Source organism: Pinus tabuliformis, chromosome 9 (assembly GCF_031772625.1).
Source record: "Pinus tabuliformis cultivar Carrire ecotype Pingquan chromosome 9, CPIR1, whole genome shotgun sequence".
NCBI classification, from domain to species: domain Eukaryota; kingdom Viridiplantae; phylum Streptophyta; class Pinopsida; order Pinales; family Pinaceae; genus Pinus; species Pinus tabuliformis.
In genome coordinates this window covers 1499038723-1499058397 of record NC_142307.1, presented here as the reverse complement: position 1 = coordinate 1499058397, position 19675 = coordinate 1499038723, and the positions used below count along the sequence as shown (strand labels likewise).

Below are 19675 nucleotides of genomic sequence, written 5' to 3'. Positions count from 1 at the left end.
TGAGCATTATGGGCACATGGTTGAAGTGGAAGGTAAGTTAAATAATCAGTCAATTGTACTTTTAATTGATTCTTAATCTATTCATAGTAATATTGATCATATGTTGGTTGAAAATTTTAACTTGAAGAACCAAGTAAGACAAGACTTGGTTATTTTAGTTATCTATAAAATGTAAAAGAAGTATAACAAAATTAGTGAAGGAATGTTCAATCAATAAGAATGGGTTATATGAAAATGCATATTTAAAAATAATACTACTAGAATCATACAAGTTCCTAATTGATATGGATTGGATGGAAGAGAATCATGCAATACTATAATTTTATAGTAAAACATCAATTTCCTAGATGAAGAAGGGAAACAAAGGTAGGTGCAATGAATACAAGTTCTAATTTATGTTTATGAAATATTAGTTATGAAATTGAGAAATAATTTTATAAAAGTGTGCCAAATTTATGTAACTAGCATGGAGGCTATGGCTAATGACAAGGCAACAAGTTTGGAGTACCACCCAATACTTGATAAATTTAAAGATTTCTTTGTCAAAATTCTATGTCACCACCTAAAAGAGACACTGAAATCTCTATAGACTTAGTACCTTGAGATACACGAGTGTCCAAAACACTATATAGGATGAGAACACCATAATAGAATGAATTACAAGCAAAACTAGAAGAGCTCTTAAGGGAAGGGTACATACACCTTATTATATCGCCCTAGATTGCCCTAGTTATTTAAAGAGAAAAAAACATGGTACACTAAGACTATACATTGAATTGTGTCACCTAAACAAGGTGAAAGTGAAAAATAAATACCAATTCATCATAATATATCAATTGTTTGACCAGCTTTACGGAGCTAAGGTATTTACTAAAATTAGTTTGAGGCTACGTCATCATTAAGGTTAGGATTAGAAGGAAATTAATAATACATCATTTTCAAATTGATATGGGCATCCTTAGTTTGTATTTATGCCATTCAGGTTATCCAATTGTCCAGGTGCTTTAATGAGTTTGATGAATGACAACTTCAACAATTATTTAGATAAGTTTTTAATTATGTTATGGCATGATATTGTTATATATTCCACATCCGAGGATGAGCATGAACAACATGTAAAGATAATATTAAATTTAATAGGAGGGAATCATTCAAATTCCAAGTTGATTAAACACTCATTTTATTAGAGAAAAAATCATTATTTGGGACACACTATTTTAGAGGAGGAGATAGTCATCGACCCAAAGAAGACTATAGCAATCAGAGTGACCAGCACACAAAAATGTGATAGAGAGAAGGTATTTCATGGGATTAGAAGGATATAACATGAAACTCATTGGTTGGTTCTCAACAATAGCTCTCCTATTAGTTATTTGCAAAAGAAAGGTGCAAAATTTGAATCTTCCCATAAATGTGAAAATACCTTTTAGCATTTAAAGAGGTTGTTAATAAGTGCACTTTTATTAAGGATTGTTGTCTAAAATGAAGACTTCCTTGTGTGCATAGATCGATGTAAAGAAGGACTTGGATGAGTTCTAATGCAATATGGGCATAAGATATGTTATGAATCTAGGAAGCTAAAAGACAACGGAAGGAACTATGGAACTCATGATTTGACACTGGTAGACATTATACATTCCCTAAATATCTCAAGGAATTACTTAATGGGAAACAGGTCTAAATTATGATATAACCAAAATAAATTAAAGAATTTGTTTGGAAAACCACACTTAAATGTTATACAAATTAGAGATCTAGAATTTTTGGCCTATTCTGATTTTGAAAGTAAGCACATGCAGGGCAAGGAGAATAATGTGTCTAGTGCACTTAGCAGAAGGGTGCATACAATGTATGCTACAAAAATGACTGGAAATTTAGATTAGCAATACATGGACATAAAAACTAGCATACAACAAGGAATATTGCAGCAAAAATACATGGATTATGAAATGGGAAAATATGGATCCCTTTTATATAAATCCATTGTTTATGAATCAAATTCTAGTGAGATGCACAAGGTACCTTATACTAGGTACCCAGGGTACCAAAATAAAATCTCAACAGTTATGAAACAATATTTGGGCCATGTATGAACAAATAAATGGTTAAATATATGGTAGGCTCTTGGGATGTGAAGACATTAAAATTGAGCATAGGTGCCCACTAGGATTGTTATAGCTAATACTCATTCCTCAGTGGAAATGGGAAACTAATTCCATTGATTCCATTACAAAATATGACTGGTACAATGTGGAAACATGGGTCCATCATGATTGTGGTGGAAAAAGTCACCAAGGTTACACACTTTAATCCAATGAATTCAACACACAAATAAACCATTGTCGTTGATATTTATATGAGGAAAATTTCCAGGTTGCATGGTGGATGCAAGGTAATTATTTTTTATAGAGATCCCAATTTTACATCTGATTTATGGATAGGTTCATTTAAGGGATATGGAACTATTTAAATTTATCAGAGAATACCATCCTAAGTACGATGGTAAAAGAAAATGAGTCCATCAAGTTACTGAAGAGATGCTGAGGATGTATGTAGTGGATAAATCATCAAAACGGGAAGAATATTTGCACTTGTTGGAGTTTTCTTATAATAATCTCTGCTAAGCATCTTTAAAGATAGTCCCATTTGAGTCCTTGTATGGAAGGAAATGAAACACACTAGTGATTTAGGATATTCCATTGGACATGCCTATTGATGGTCTAGATTTTCTTAGAGAATGGAACAAAAAGTAACAATAATTAGACACAATTTGAAGCCTTCCCATGATAGATAGAAAGTTTATGTGCAAAAGCATAGGTCAAATGGGGAATTTAAAATTGGTGATCATGTCTTCCTAAGGGTGAAGGAAAGGAACATTTCCTTGAGGTTGAGAAACTGTGGGAAGATGGAAACTATATACTATGTACCATTTTAAATCCTAGAGAGGTTGGTCTACTTTCATATGGGATTTCATTGACAACATCCATGGATGTTCATAATGTTTTTCATGTTTCATTACATAAAAGTTATGATCGTAATGCTTAAAAGTAATATGATTAACGAGAACCATGAAGGTGACTTTCAATTGAAAGAAATGTGGATTTTAGATGAGAAAGTCAAGGTACTCTGGAATCAAGCCATGATTTTGGTAAAGTTGAAGTGGACCCATTTCAATCTTACAAATGTTTCTTAAGAGCATGAGGATGTAATGGGGGAAGAATGCCCTACTATTTTTTTATAAACTTGTATATTTGTATAAATAATGCATTCACGACAGTTCCTAAATAAGGCCAAGGTGAATGTAACAACCCTAGTTGACCTCTCGAATGTAAATAACATGTATAAGTGAAGCTTTGGCTCGTAAGTTGGAACATATCAATTAAGCAAGTGAGCTGAGGATTTGTTTTCGAGGATGTTGTGCCGATGTATCTATTCTTTTGTTTTGGGGCTAGTATGCCTAAGAAAACATGTTTATAATCGTATATGTGTTTTGAGGATAAAATTCCTAGAAATGTAATTATGATAAGAAATGATTTTTAATAAAATATTTAATGGTTGCAAAATGATAAGTGTTAAAGTGTTTAGGGAGTTTTAGACTCCATCAATGATAAAAAAGGGCTCATATAATTTATTAATCATTAAAAAGGAGGACATGTGTATAACCAAGGTCTATAAAGTGGCTTGCAAGAGTCTTAAGTTTCATAAAAAAGGAATGCATATAAAATGAGGGATGCTCAATTGCAAGGATTCATTTATTGAACATTCATTAAGTTAACTAGGGAAGCATGGAGAAACATGAACATGAGTTGCGAAGGATACATGGTAAACCCATGAGATCAGTAAACCTCCTAGAAGACAATAGGCCATATAATATTCTTGTTCAGCTTAGTATGGTGCTCTGGAAAGGGATAGAATGACTTGAGGGACTACAAGTGTAGAGAAGGGTGTGCACCACTTAGTTGCAAGTTGATTAGGACTTTGAGCTTGCTAGTTGGACGTTGTTAGATTTCCTACCTTGGCTAGTTAATAATACTAAGCGCATACTAGGATTTAGTTGCATTGGTTCCCATGGAGTTGGATCCCTAGCTCGGCAGTGACCCACTATTGAGATAAAATGAATAACATGGAATATGGTAGGGTGGAATGTTGAAGTTCTAAACCGAGTTGGGCACAAACTAAAATATAATTATTTATGTTCTTTATTTATTTCCAGTGCAATGTTTTAGTGAAATGTATCTAAATGTTAATTTAAGGAATATAATTAGGATATGAATTGCTTATATAAATTTATGTTGCATCAAGAATCCATTTATTTATATATTTCATTGTCTCAGACATTCCCTAAAAAAAATAAAAAAATTCAGTTACAGGTTACGAGTGATGTCAAACAAATAATTAGACCTAAATAAATGTTAGAATAGACTAGCAAAGGGCGATGAGATATTGCAGGTGGTGCCATAACTATGGTTGCAACACCTGGATTGTATGGGATAAGCACAAAAATGAGTGCATAAAGCTTGTAATTAATGTTTCTTACAAAATTCTAGTATGAAGATGCCTTCCAAGTGTTTGTCAAAATTTCCCAAGTAGAATTAGGGAAAATGTGTAGGGATTCAAGGTAATTAAGGTCACATGTTAAAAATGTTTCAAATTTAACCCTTTCATGAATAAATTCAAGATTGAAATTGGTCAAATTATGGAGCTATTTTGTGGAACTTACACTATAAGGGCTTAAGACAAGACACTAGATAACTTTTGGCTATGCATATTCCAAATTTCATATAGCCATTCATATGTGGCAGTGTTAGAGCTAACAAAGCATGTTAATTTTAGGGCCATGTTGTGGTTGGAATTTAATTCGAAAGTGAGAGGTAGGGGGGTGGAAGTGATAACTAGCACCCCCATTGATTGTTCAAATCAACAGTAAGGCATCATAGATCAATGACTAAGAGTGACCTCATGGCCCCTATTTTTGGTAAATGTTTAACAAGATGGTTGGGTGTGGTTGGGATCAATGAAAAACCAACCACTCTAGATCAATGGTGGAGATTATAAAAGCCACCCTTGCCCCAAATTTGAAACCATTATTTGGGCATTCATGTTACCAGTAGTTTGGTGCAAGAAGTTTCACATGACCATGTGGCACACGACAGGGTATGTGACTTGGTGGACTAATTAGCAAGAGCAATAGAGACACATAGGCACATGGGAATGAATTTTGTTTACATGGAATCTTTCATGGAAAATTGATATGGCATTCCATTTTAGCATGACATTGTCATTTTTGAAGTCACCAACAAAAGGACTAAGAGGGATTTTAAAATTTGCGCCCAAAATGAGACAAATGGGACCATGAGGAATGGAAATTGGAATGTTGTCAGCATGCCAAGTGTCAAGGGAGGTGGCATAGTTTAGTTAACCCTTAATGAGAACTCAAATCCTGAAAGTACAAGTAGTTAGTTATTTCACTACGGAAGTAAGGGACTTAAAGGATGTTTTTGCATGTCTAGAGATAGTTATAAAATACAATTTTAGGAAAATATTACTTGTGCAAGGGTGTAAATCAATCAAAATTTTAGATTTTTTTAATGAAAATTTTCTAATTTTATGGGTCATCAACTTCTAGAGAATTTTTAAGAACCTAAATGAAAATTTTAGGTAGCGAGAAAGATTTATAAATAAAAGAGCTTGAAGAGAGATTTTTGGAAACATACTATATTATAAAATAAAATTAATATGGAGTTATGTTTGAATTAGTATGAATTAGGAAAATTAGGGCATATATTCACTTCAAGAGGGTACAAACTAGCAAAGAGAGCTTTGTTTGGGGTGCCAAACTAGCGACCATTTTATATGCAGCTCCGGTGCATGTATCAATGATAAAGCACCAGTGTGTTTGAATAATTTAGATGCACTAGCAAAGATATATGCGCTAAAACATCCGCCTGCCCACCTCGGCCAGTGGCCTCCACTATAAACAGATTTTTGGGATATTTTTATAGGGTCCTATTGGACGGGGATCCCCCAAGGTATGTTTTGGGGCTTAAAGCCCAGATTTTGACTAAATCTAATGTAAAGACTCCGCATTTTGTGGGCGCGGAGCACGAAATTATAAATCTATCATAGGGTTGTCCACCCTCATTTTTTTAAATGTAATGTCAATTTTAGAGATCCACCCATGTTCTACGGACCATGGGATTGTATAAATAGAGTGAGGCTCTAAGTTGTAAATAAGTAAGAGAAGTGGAAGCAATATAGATAAAGTATTGAGTCTTATTGAAGTCTACAGTCGAATCTTGGGTCATAGAGTAGGAGACGGCTCTGCAGCTGAGTGCGTAGAGGCCTAGTAGTCTGCAGCTGAGTGCAGACCCCTGTAGCTAAGTGCACAGGGCTGGTCGAGTCTGTAACCTTTGGAGAAGTAATAAAGAGAAGTTTCATATCATTTCAGTGTATCTTTTCTTGTTTTATGGATTGAGTATATTGAGTATGAATTGCATTTTTACTGTTTATATGTGCGAGCTTATATGATTATGTTGACTAAGGGAACATAAGACAAAGTATTAGTTTACACGAAGTTAACTAACAAGTATAAGAAGATAAGTAAGATCCACGTTGTAACTTGGGGAATTAGCGCAACTCGCTCCCTTAGTAGTGCAAAAACATCCCAGTCCCTCATTAGGGTTGCACAAAGGTGATAATAACATAGAGTGAAGGCCTCGTAGGCTAGGGCAGTGCGCAAAGTAACCTATGTGAGGGTATTCACAGTTGGACTAAGCTAACCCCTCAGACATCTCAAGGGTGCAGAAACTTGGTTCCAACATCCCCCCACACTGCTTCGCGTGAGACCTCAGTCCGCACTCCACGGGTTGTTGACGAAAGGGACAATAGGTCAAGGATTTATTTGCCTAATTAACTCTGAACCTGGGTCAGGCTCCCTCAAGCCAACAAATGGTTCTATTGCCAGGACCGGAATCCATATAGAGATGTCTGATGTCATATCATTGGAATACAACTAAGAAGGAAATTGAAGGTTGGTTGGATAGGATAATTCACGAGTTCACGACGCAGGAGAATAGGAATTCCTCGACTATCCAAGGAAGAGTGGTGAGACTACTACCTGTACATAGAGATCCATGAAATATTGTTCGCATCTTTCCCTATTGAGTTTTATGATTCGATCACAAAGCTAGTAGGTAGCCAAGGAAGGTGGAAGCTTAATGGTCCTATTGTGTGGACCCTACAGTTGGTGCACAAATTGGAAGCATCAGAAGATAAAATCATGCACGTTGTTGATCACTCGCTCGATCAGATTATTGGAGGATTCATTATTGAGTTTGCGGTAGATACTTCAGTTAGCTATAGTGAGGCAGATCGACACTTCCTCAAATGACCACGAGGTAAGTACGTGAAGTCTCTGAATACTTGGATTAAAATGTTGTTCTGTGAAAAGAGGGTTATGTAATTACCTTGATGTTCGAAGCTATGCAAAGTCGAAAAACCTATAGAAACGAAGGAAGTAAGGGACCAGAGAATAGCCCTTTGATTTCAGCTCTATAAGGGGACAAGGAAGAGCTCGCGAAGGTCTCTCCGCGAAGTACGATCCATTAGATAAGGCAAAGGATCCTACGCATACCACCCCCAACCACACCATCACCAGCTTCACTGCCTTCACCTCCATCTTCACCTGTACCACGTCCACCACCATCGTGAGTCAACATGGCAAGCACGATAAAATTGCCTGTGTTCAGGGGAGTAGGAAATGAGGATCTGAACCAGTTTTGGTTCGTGATAAGAGACATATGGGAAGCATAGTGAGTTACAAATGACAATATAAAGAAAGCGACACTGGTTAGTGCCCTGCAGGACCATGCGTTGACCTGGTATATTAAGCATTCTAATGAAAATCCGAATGTGGGGATCACGGATATCCAAACTACGCCAAATAAGGAATTTAGTAGGCTAAAGTCAGAAGTGTTGTCGATCATTGGGTTCAAAGAGATCAGAATGCTACTAGGCAAGAATCCTTGGGAGTTGGATCAGAGGCTGAAGTGCGCAATTCACGAAGCTAATATGACTTTGACGGATGGATACACTACTACATGTAGGGGGGTTTTAAGACAATATTTAAGACAATATTTGAGTCAATCGTCTTAACTTAAGACAAAAAGAAACTAAAATATTGTCTTAAATATTGTCTCTAAGCGGGTGTCTCAAAATATAATGTCTCAAAAGTTTGTCTCTATAAAGACAATATAGAACACATATTATTATTGTCTCTATAAAGACAATTTGATTTGTCTCTCTAGAGACAATTTCATTTGTGTCTCGTTAGGGACAATTACATCTTTGAATTTTTAGAGACAATTCCATAATTCAAACTATTGTCTCTCTAGAGACAATATAAAAAATTATTTTTTAAAAAATAAATAAATTCATTTTGAATGTCTGCTGGTCATGCCTTCCATTATGTCTATCGATCTGAATAATTCTCTTAGCCAGAATAGAAGATTCTTCAACCAAGCTTCTGTATTCTGCTCTATAACCACGAGGCCTCTTGTTTTGGCCCCATTGTAGGAGAAGATATCCTCGTTCTGCAACGCATTGCCTTGAGGGCTGGTTTTCTTGGCTAGTCTTTCTATCTTCACTCTTCTCACAAAATGGTTCCAGAATGGAGTTTACATATTCAAGAGCTTTCTGGTGGTTCCCATTACTGCTTGTCGATGACCCTCGTTTCATCCTTACTATCTTTCCTTCCAAAAGGGTACTGGGATGGATCCCATTTAAAAATCCTTCCATTCTCGAGGTTTTCTTCCTTCTTGCATAGTTTCACGTGTGTCTTTTTTCCATTACTCATCGGAATAGAATCTGTACTAGCCCCTTGATATCTGCATAGAGGAATCACAGGCGTAACGTAAATTTTTGGACACAGATTTAGTTTGCAGGTTGAACGGGACAAAATATATGCAACAGAGCTTCATTTTAGAACATATAGGCCACCTTCAATTAGACTCCAAAAGTAAATCTGGTGCACATATTCATCAGTTGTTGGAAATGCAATTGTCTTTAGTAGATAACTTGGCAGGGCTTAAAAAAGTAACATAGCCAAAAAATTGATCTGAATACTTCTTATGAACGGCTCTTAGCTTATTTCCTCCCACATTTAGGTGAAAATCAACCATGAAATACACACATTCCCTGGAACAATGCACATAAATGTTATTACCTCAATGTACAGAGTTAACAAAATGTGCATATGCCTCCAGACGCTGAGTATGCGTGTTAGTATTAGATAAAAATTCAATCCAGACAGGGTGTTAGTAGTTGAGTTCCAACATATAGTTGATCAAGACACAATGTTCTAGCTGTAGTTGATCAGCAATGCCTGCCTGTAATTGATGAAGAAATCTAAAATGTCCCAGAGTAGGATTTCTTTAGAAGGGTAAAATCACTAAAAGCATGATGCTTTAAAAATTTTAAGGCTTACTTCAGGTTTGCTTTAGAGTAGCCTATATGAAGGGTAAGTGTTTTGTTCCAACATGGATCCTTCCTCAAAGTGCATTGAGAAGTGTAGAAAGTAGCAGCAGCAAGCATTGATGGACTGTACTTGCTCATTATGTACTGAAGCAAACACAGTTCAACCAAGAAGAATGCCAGATTTTCCATCTGAATAATAGATAGTAAAACTTGTTAGTACAACAGTGTATTATTAGGAATATAATGAAGAAAAGTAATTTAAAACATGAATGCTAGTTTTTGTGAGGCACTTTTGAAAGTAGATTTGATCAATGCCACACAGGCTACTTTCAACAATATAAAAAGTGGTGTCATTCAAAACTTTACCACTTTGTTGGAATTAGTGTTGGAAATAATACTGAGAGGGGGGGTGAATCAGTATTATCAGATCAATCAAAATTTTCAATTTCATACTCAGAAACATATACGCTACTTCAATTAAGTGAACCCGCGTGTACACGCTACTGTGTCTAATGAAACTCGCGTATATCCAAAGATCTTATAATTAAGTTAGCTTAATCTTCAGTAAATGCATCAGATCATTATTAAGCATATTAACAGTAAACAGGTGCAGAATAACAGAACAGAACATCACACAAGAGCCACACACATGAACACAAAGATATAAGGTGGAAACCCAATGTGGGTGAAAACCACCTGCTGCAAGTCATCTCAATCTTCTTCTTAATAAGAAAATCCTTTTACAATATTTGTACTGGTGCAGTCTTATACCAGTACGGGAGCTACAACCCCCTTTTGCTCTTGTACTAGCCGATCCATTTACTAGTACGCAGGCTGCTACCTGCTACAATGCTCCAAAGATCTCCTTTAGCTTTTGTACTAGCTTACATACTAGTACGTAGGTGCTTGCCTACAATCTTCTCACCTCCAGGTACCACGTTTCATCAATTTTCAGACTGGATACACTGAAGCACAACACATAATCTGTAAGGCCACTTTTCATCCAATTTTCATACTGGACCCATAACTATCATTGAAGCTCAAAACAATCATCAAACCCTGAATCACTGAAACCCTGTTAACAACAGTCACCAGAACACAGAGTAGACACAGAACTCTGTAATAACCATCAGATCCATCTGCAACTTCAAATATCAAGCTTTACAATGTATACGCTACTTAGATGAATCAAACCCACGTGTATACGCGCTTTTGCCAAAGACAACCCGCGTACAGATCTAAAAATAATTTCTCATAACATGCAGCTGTACCAGACATCAGTCATACTCATAACACTTATAGAACAATACATGCGTCAGTATGTAGATCTAGAATAAGCATCATAAAGATAGTTCATTTCAAACCATTTGATCCCGATCTCTCCTTAGATCTTGTTCTCCATCAACCGGTGAGATATCTCCTTAGCTCAGATCAAGCAATGCATCATCAACCCATAACCCTGCATACTGGATCTAATGCTTCATCAGATATTCAAGACATTTCAGATGCATTTGCCTAATGATTTCCTTCTCCTTATATAGCCTTAGGCCTTGTTCAATACCAAGGGCCACAACCATAGAAATCCAATACCATCAACTTCAAAACTAGGGATCAACACGTCCGTCGAGACACCAAGGTCCAAAACCATAGGCACAACTTCCAAGGAATAACCGCCGTGGACCAAAGATAAGTTTTCCATATACACGCTCTTTTCCTGAATCAAACATGCGTGTACACGCAACTTGGGCTTAATGAACATGCGTGTATGAACTTCCTCTTCTTCTTATAGTCTGATCATCAATTCCTTGCTGCTGTCCTTCTGCACTATGATTTCTCATCAGTGTGGTTTGCCATCAAGGACAACACTTGTCTCATAATGCCAACAATCTCCCCCTTTGGACTTGATGGCAAAGCTAACTTGTCACACTTAGAACTATCATCTGATTCCTTTGAGCTGTCCTCCATCAGTCACATCTGATATCTCTTCTGAAGATTCATCCAGTTATACATAAGTGAGATATTCTTCTATGAGAGGGTTGCCATCAAGTACAACACATGCATCATAATGCCAACAATCTCCCCCTTTGGACTTGATGGCAACAACACCAAATCACTCTCCCCCTTTGACATCAAGGGCAAAGGGTGGACCAAGATATTCTCTTCCTTTGCTGAATCATTCCACTGTCCATACTCCCCCTGAGTACCTGCTGAAATCTCTGAATAATCTCCCCCTTTGTATATGCCAAGGTGTACCCATCTGTCCATGCTCCCTCTGAGTGCATGCTGAATCTCTGTACCGTTGAAGTGTGCTGTTCATGCTCTTCCTGACTGTGGGCAAGATCTGCAAAAGATGTTCTTTAAGAAGAACATGACTCTATACATCATAAAAGACCTTCCTATCACCAAAGACTCATACATACATCCATCTCTCAACTAAGTGAGGATATACAAAAATTGACTCATCCACCCAACCGAGTGGGGATACATCAAAAGTTTACATATGACAACCAATCATATTGCATCAATCATCCCAGGCATAGTGGGGAAACCAAAATAGGCCATTACATGACCTTGACACCATGAAAGAGATACCACAAAAGAGATATATGACATAGAAACGAAAGAACTAGACCAAGACTTATGAAAGTCACCAATAATCGCCAGCATCTTGTCAATCACCATTCAGATCAGCAACCAAGAGATCCTTTTGTTCTCCCTCTGATTTTGACTTTGTTCCACCTGAATCAACAACAATGTGAACTAGAACCAAAGGCTTTAAGATAATGCCAACAATGCATCATTGGAAGATTATCTGCTCCCCCTGAACCTGTGCCAGATGATCTCTATCAGACCCATATTAGACTTTCTGCAACCAACATCTGTCCCTGCTGATTTCCTTCAAAACTCCATATACGCGTCTGCATCCACATAAACAAGCGTATATACGCGGATAGGCCTTATCCAACTCGCGTATACCAATTTCCATATCAGCAACCTGTAAATGTCCTGTAGAGAATAAGTCATCAACCTATAACAAGGTATGTCTGCATCAATTCATCCCTTTGAACAGAATTCAGAGTCATTCACATGTGTGAAACCACCATAGCCATTTCATCAAGCTCTACATGATCCAAGTATCATTACTTGGGAACATCTGCATCAATCAACACATGCAAGTATCAACCTATCATTATATAGATAAGAACTCATCACCATGTCTCCAACAAAGCAACCTTGAGTAGTCATCCATGTATCAGCACTATGTATCTTGAGCTTGAGCTCATTTGACAAAACTTCTTGATATCATCAACAGCAACAATCCTTATTCACAAGAGTGCCTGCATCATAACTGTATGATCTTATGCATATGACAACAGCAGTATATAAGTGACTCATCATCAAGAGAGGAAGATGTGTATTCAAGCTTTGTACTTCTCCTTGTCCTTATGAAGATTACCACGTAAGCACTATATATGCATCATCAAAGAATCAATCATAAATCTGATCTGAACATCTTCTATGTAACTTCAAGAATCATATGAGAGTTTATCATAGACAACTCACAACCACATCATAGCAAGATATATCATTTATCCATATAAGAATCATCACCAAGGATTATTAACCATAATGCCAACAATGAATTACTAAAGGCATATGCTCCCCCTCAACCAGTGCCATTTGTTAGATCTGATCATGCATATATCAGCAGTAAGCATCAAAACATCTTCATCCTCAAGTTAGGATCAAAACACTTCTAGACATCATACAAGTAACAAAACATTTCCACACATCCTCAGTAGACTGTAGCTATTAACCAATAGAGCAAATAATGGACTGAATCATATCAGATCCCTTTTCTGAGCCTGTCCCCACTACTTTTCCTCAGACTGACATATACGCGACTTTGCAGTGTCGAACTCGCGTATATACGCGACTTCCCTTTAAGGAACTTGCGTATGAGATTCAGGACATTGAAGGTTTACACTTTTAGCTCCCCCTGAGTCTGATATGTCTGTGTTGTGCTGTGTCTCAGTACATTGTGCTGACTGTACTTCCTTCTTCCTCCATATCTTCAAGTGTGATGAGGTTTTCTCCTTTCGGTGTGATGTCCATCCTTTGTTCCTGCATTCCTTTGCTATATGTCCAAGCTTGTTACATGCATAACATCTAACATGTTTCATGTTCCTTCTGTAGCAATCAGCAGCTTTGTGACCATACATATTGCAAGCAAAGCAATATCCATTAAAGTACCTTGATTGAGATGACCTGTCCGCATAATAGTCTTGAACTCTTCTTCTTCTACATCTAGCTGCAACATGTCCAAGATTATGACATACATAACATTCAATATTATTCATAGGAGGAGTAAAGGATTTTCTTTGAGGAGTCTCTTTCCTTGTTTGTTGATGGGATTGACCTTTCATCTCCTTGTTGATCATTTTGGTTTTCTCTTTAGAGTTTCTTGCCTCACCTTGTGAACTAGATTCACCTTCAACAGATTCATGGAAACCAAGACCAGTCTTTATAGCAGGGGACCTTTGACTACTAAGAATATCATCCAATACTTTAGAGCTATCTTGAAATCGTAAAAGCTTATCCTTTTCTTCTAGTTTACCTTTCAAGATATTTACCTCAACCTGAAGCTGTTCTTCCTTTTCAAGAGATTTCTTTTTCAAAACTTCTTCAGCTTTCCTTCCTTCTTCCATTTGTTCCCTTAGTTTGAGAATTTCTTTTTCTTGTTCTTCATACAGATCCTGCTGCATTTGACGAACTCGGAAGGCACATTCCAGTTGAGATTTTAAGTTGGTGACTTCGTTTTCTTGTTTTGCAACAGCTTGGAGTAGATCTGTATTCTGCTTCTTTGATTCTTCAAGATCTCCTTTTAGTGAGAGGATTGTAGCTTCAAGATTTTCATAGTAGCTGGATCTATCTTTGAGTTTCTTGATGGTTGTGCTTCTTTCGTTGACTTCTTTTCTTAATGATGTCACTTCATGCTGCAATTTTTGACATTGGTCTTCCTTGTCCTTGAGTAGCTTTCTTACCTTGTTTCCTTCTTCTAGTTGGGCCTTTAGTTTGGTAACTTCTTCTTTGAAAGCACATTCCCTTTTGTTCAATAGATCTTGTTGATATTTAACTTTGTCTGCAAGCCTTCTAAATATTGCCTCTATTTGACACTTTTCTTGCTCACCCATACAAGCATGTTCAGTAGTTTCACTATCACTTCCATCTCTTTCACAAGGAAATATAGCTGGAACATCAGGGGATAACACATTCATACCTGATAATGATTCTGAATCTGATTCTGAATCTGAAGAGCTTCTTATGCCTAATCCCCAATCGACTCTCCCACTGTCATAGATCTTCTGAGATGTCTTCTTCTTCTTATGAGCTTTCTTCTTAAGCTTCTTTCCCATTGTTCCACGGATCTCCTTCAAGCGATCAAGCTTCTACCAAAGGACCTGCTCTGATACCAATTGTTGGAAATAATACTGAGAGGGGGGGTGAATCAGTATTATCAGATCAATCAAACTTTTCAATTTCATACTCAGAAACATATACGCTACTTCAATTAAGTGAACCCGCGTGTACACGCTACTGTGTCTAATGAAACTCGCGTATATCCAGAGGTCTTATAATTCAGTTAGCTTAATCTTCAGTAAATGCATCAGATCATTATTAAGCATATTAACAGTAAACAGGTGCAGAATAACAGAACAGAACATCACACAAGAGCCACACACATGAACACAAAGATATAAGGTGGAAACCCAATGTGGGTGAAAACCACCTGCTGCAAGTCATCTCAATCTTCTTCTTAATAAGAAAATCCTTTTACAATATTTGTACTGGTGCAGTCTTATACCAGTACGGGAGCTACAACCCCCTTTTGCTCTTGTACTAGCTGATCCATTTACTAGTACGCAGGCTGCTACCTGCTACAATGCTCCAAAGATCTCCTTTAGCTTTTGTACTAGCTTAGATACTAGTACGTAGGTGCTTGCCTACAATCTTCTCACCTCCAGGTACCACATTTCATCAATTTTCAGACTGGATACACTGAAGCACAACACATAATCTGTAAGGCCACTTTTCATCCAATTTTCATACTGGACCCATAACTATCATTGAAGCTCAAAACAATCATCAAACCCTGAATCACTGAAACCCTGTTAACAACAGTCACCAGAACACAGAGTAGACACAGAACTCTGTAATAACCATCAGATCCATCTGCAACTTCAAATATCAAGCTTTACAATGTATACGCTACTTAGATGAATCAAACCCGCGTGTATACGCGCTTTTGCCAAAGACAACCCGCGTACAGATCTAAAAATAATTTCTCATAACTTGCAGCTGTACCAGACATCAGTCATACTCATAACACTTATAGAACAATAAATGCGTCAGTATGTAGATCTAGAATAAGCATCATAAAGATAGTTCATTTCAAACCATTTGATCCCGATCTCTCCTTAGATCTTGTTCTCCATCAACCGGTGAGATCTCTCCTTAGCTCAGATCAAGCAATGCATCATCAACCCATAACCCTGCATACTGGATCTAATGCTTCATCAGATATTCAAGACATTTCAGATGCATTTGCCTAATGATTTCCTTCTCCTTATATAGCCTTAGGCCTTGTTCAATACCAAGGGCCACAACCATAGAAATCCAATACCATCAACTTCAAAACTAGGGATCAACACGTCCGTCGAGACACCAAGGTCCAAAACCATAGGCACAACTTCCAAGGAATAACCACCGTGGACCAAAGATAAGTTTTCCATATACACGCTCTTTTCCTGAATCAAACATGCGTGTACACGCGACTTGGGCTTAATGAACATGCGTGTATGAACTTCCTCTTCTTCTTATAGTCTGATCATCAATTCCTTGCTGCTGTCCTTCTGCACTATGATTTCTCATCAGTGTGGTTTGCCATCAAGGACAACACTTGTCTCATAATGCCAACAATTAGCTGCCTTTAGAAACCTGAGGAGGAATACATATGGAGTGGGAACTGTAAGCTTGAAGTTTAGTTGCTTTAATATCGTAGACTCCTGCGAAGAGTTATTATCAATTGATCAGTCAATCTGAATGTTTGGAGACTATGTTGCAATCAATGACAAAGAATTATCAGTTAGAGCTAATTACCATGGCCACTATCTGTTCTGACGTGCATTCATTTGGGAAGATGCGGATGAAGTCATTGACCTGTAGCCAAGTATAAACCAGCTCTTATCAATATTGTGTTACCTATTATAATATAATTTTTGTGCTGATTCCAGCATAAAGCGTAATCTTTTGTAGGAGTAGATATTGTTGGTGTATGTACTTTTATACAGCCAACAAAGTGTTCTTTTAATTAGATATATACACACCCTTTCTTACAGATGTCAGCAAGTCATCCTACCTATGGAGGACAGACTTCTTCATATTGGCTAGCTATAAACATTGCAGCGATAGCAAGTAATGGAAAAGTCTTCCTTGCAATACTCTGAATAGAAAGGTATCTGTCAATGATGTTCACAGTGAGATACAACGTCTCTGGCATTAATTCCAATTCCATATGCACCTGAAAATTTTAAGATTTTGAAGTCAAACCTAAGAGATAGACTATATAAATCTCTTTTAGATCTAAGTTTGACAGCAAATGGAAGTTGAAACTAGCATAGGAACAAAGTTGTACCTCCACCAACCAATCAATCACAACTGCCCTCATCTTTGCGTTGATTTTAACTTGGTTTCTCATATAATTTGGAGGTATGCAACTCACGTCCTGGGCATACATGAATGCCAAATTTTAGTTAAGGAAAATAAAACTTTACCTTCACCTTAACAAGAAACTGCAATCATTGACAGAGAAACAGACCTTAATTGTCCTGTAGAATTTGTATATATCTTCAACGTATTGAACAACTGCCAATTGGTTTTCAATGTTTCCATCATCAATGCTAGGAAGCACCGGATGGGAATCCCTGAATGCATCCTAAGATACATTCATCAGGATTATTAATCATTTTTAGCTAACTTACATCATAAATAAACACAACACTAACTTGAGGCTATCAAGATCACTAATCATTTTCATCCAACTTACAACATGGCTAAACAGAAAGCTATCTTAAGGTTATAAAACTTGCTAGTAATTTGGAGTGGAAGGGGTTGGGCCGTAGCTGCTACAAGTTCTGCCTCACACCTGACAACATAAAAGATTGTAAGCCAAAGTTTCAATCTTTTAGAAATGGAACAAATTATTTCAATAAAAGTTAACAAAAAATAATAAGAAAATAACATTCTACTTACTGCACTAGTTGACAGGACAACTCAAATATTATGGCAGTGGTTTCAGAAGTGATATTAGAAGATCACCAAAAAAATTGAAATAAAGGCAAACTTTTGAAGATAATTATCACCATGTCTTCTTCAATTACCGCTCATCCATATCAGGTCCATAATGTCTTTCAATTTCACCAATTGATCTGAAATCAATTCCCTTCCCTTCATTTGCATTAAAAACATCCTTTCAAGGCAATAAGCCCAAACTTCTCAGAAGTTTTATGCATCCGTTGTACCCTTGTCCATACTGAGATGCATCTTGCACTACAGAAGCATCTGACAATGATCGACATCTTAATAACCACTACTGTGTCTTGAACTTTGTAGTGAAATTCTTCCCACTCAATGAGGATATTGAATTCAGGTACTAAAAATTCATTTAGATCCAATTGCCTAAAGGCTTTCCTATTTGATTTTATATTGCTTCTATGTGCTGAAATTATGTCCAATAAACTTTTAATTGAACTCCATGAAATTACTAAGGGTACTTATTTATGCCATTTTTTCATGGTTGTTAACTCTCTGTAGATGCCTTTTACAGCATCCCTGAAGCCCTTTTCCAACGCTGATACAGCCTACTACAGCCTACCCAACCTCTGTTTCTCACTGTTATTGCCTATTACAAATCACCCAGCCTCTGTTTCTCATTGGTTAAGGTCTATTACAAACTGCTCAACCTTTCTTTCTCCCTACCTGAGACTGTTCTAGGTTATTTGTCTGACTTCTATTTATTGTTAATCAAGGTTGATGACAAACTTCTCAAGATTGTCATTGAAGAGCCTGAATGCATAGTACATACCCACGTTGCTTGAGTGTTTGCAATTAAAAAAAGGGCCCTGTGGTCCTGTACAACCCTACTCACGCTTGTTGAGAGTTTCCTATTGTTTCCCAAGGCTTGTACAGTCCTTCCGACATGTCTAAAAGAGTTTCGAGACATTTTTTTCCTTATCTGTGAAATGTATGCAATTATTTTTCTTGTATATGACTTGTTACAGCCCTACCCACAAATTTCTATCACTGCCACAAATTTGTATCACTGCAATGAACAACTACCTCAAGAAGCCTGCATGTTGTTAATGTGATGTACACAAGCCCGAGAAAGTGTGTTTATTGTAGTACCTAAGCCTCGGTGCCATGATTAGTGTTGTTGTGGAAATTCTACAACTCTTACTACACTTCTATAGTGATTTGTGGCTGAATAAATACTAATTTTTCCTAGAAAAATAGTAATAGTAATTTTATGTTGACCCATCAAATATTAAATCACAGCATTAACTGACAAATAAAAATTCAAAACTAACTACAAACCAACTTCGGGATGTGATGTCTTCATCTTAGTGTTTGCTTGACTCTTCATTGTTGTACACATGCCAACCAATCCTTTGGTCATGCTACCCTTTCTCCAATATGTTGTAAATGCATAAAACAATCACAGAAAACTAAAAGCACCAACAATGAAACAGGGAATACCTAAAGACGAGACAGATTACCATTTTAAAAAATCATTATATCTGTCCAAATCAAAGTGACTCTTCATATTGCCAAGTGACACTTCATATTCCACTAACCTAAGCCTAATCAAAAGCAACTTAAACTAATCTAACTCATTACATAACAACAAAGCTAAGTCACATGGTTTGGGTTCAAGTATGGGTTTGGAAATGATTAGGTTCAGTTCGAATTCGAATTTTTTGATGAGGTTTGAATGACATTTGCAATTAGATTCATCTATATATATATAATGTTTAAAATGAAATATAGGATAAAATACTAAGATATCAACATCAATAAACATACAAAATGCTCTCACGAACATGGAAATTGCAAGGATAGATTACAAGCTTGAGTTGTGACA

The 19675-nt window shown here is 36.9% G+C and overlaps 1 protein-coding gene across 1 annotated transcript; it reads right to left on the bottom strand.

Moving 5' to 3' along the window:
• Positions 1-8707: 8707 nt before the first annotated feature.
• On the bottom strand, positions 8708-17926 carry LOC149154286 (cyclin-B1-1-like). Its single transcript, XM_089444097.1, has 8 exons — positions 17916-17926; positions 17582-17680; positions 17354-17459; positions 17171-17260; positions 16910-17056; positions 16636-16695; positions 16474-16541; positions 8708-8885 (listed from the first exon to the last, which is right to left on the bottom strand). The coding sequence occupies exons 1-8, from the start codon at positions 17924-17926 to the stop codon at positions 8708-8710; spliced, it is 759 nt and encodes a 252-aa protein (XP_089300223.1).
• Between the last annotated feature and the right edge of the window lie 1749 nt (positions 17927-19675).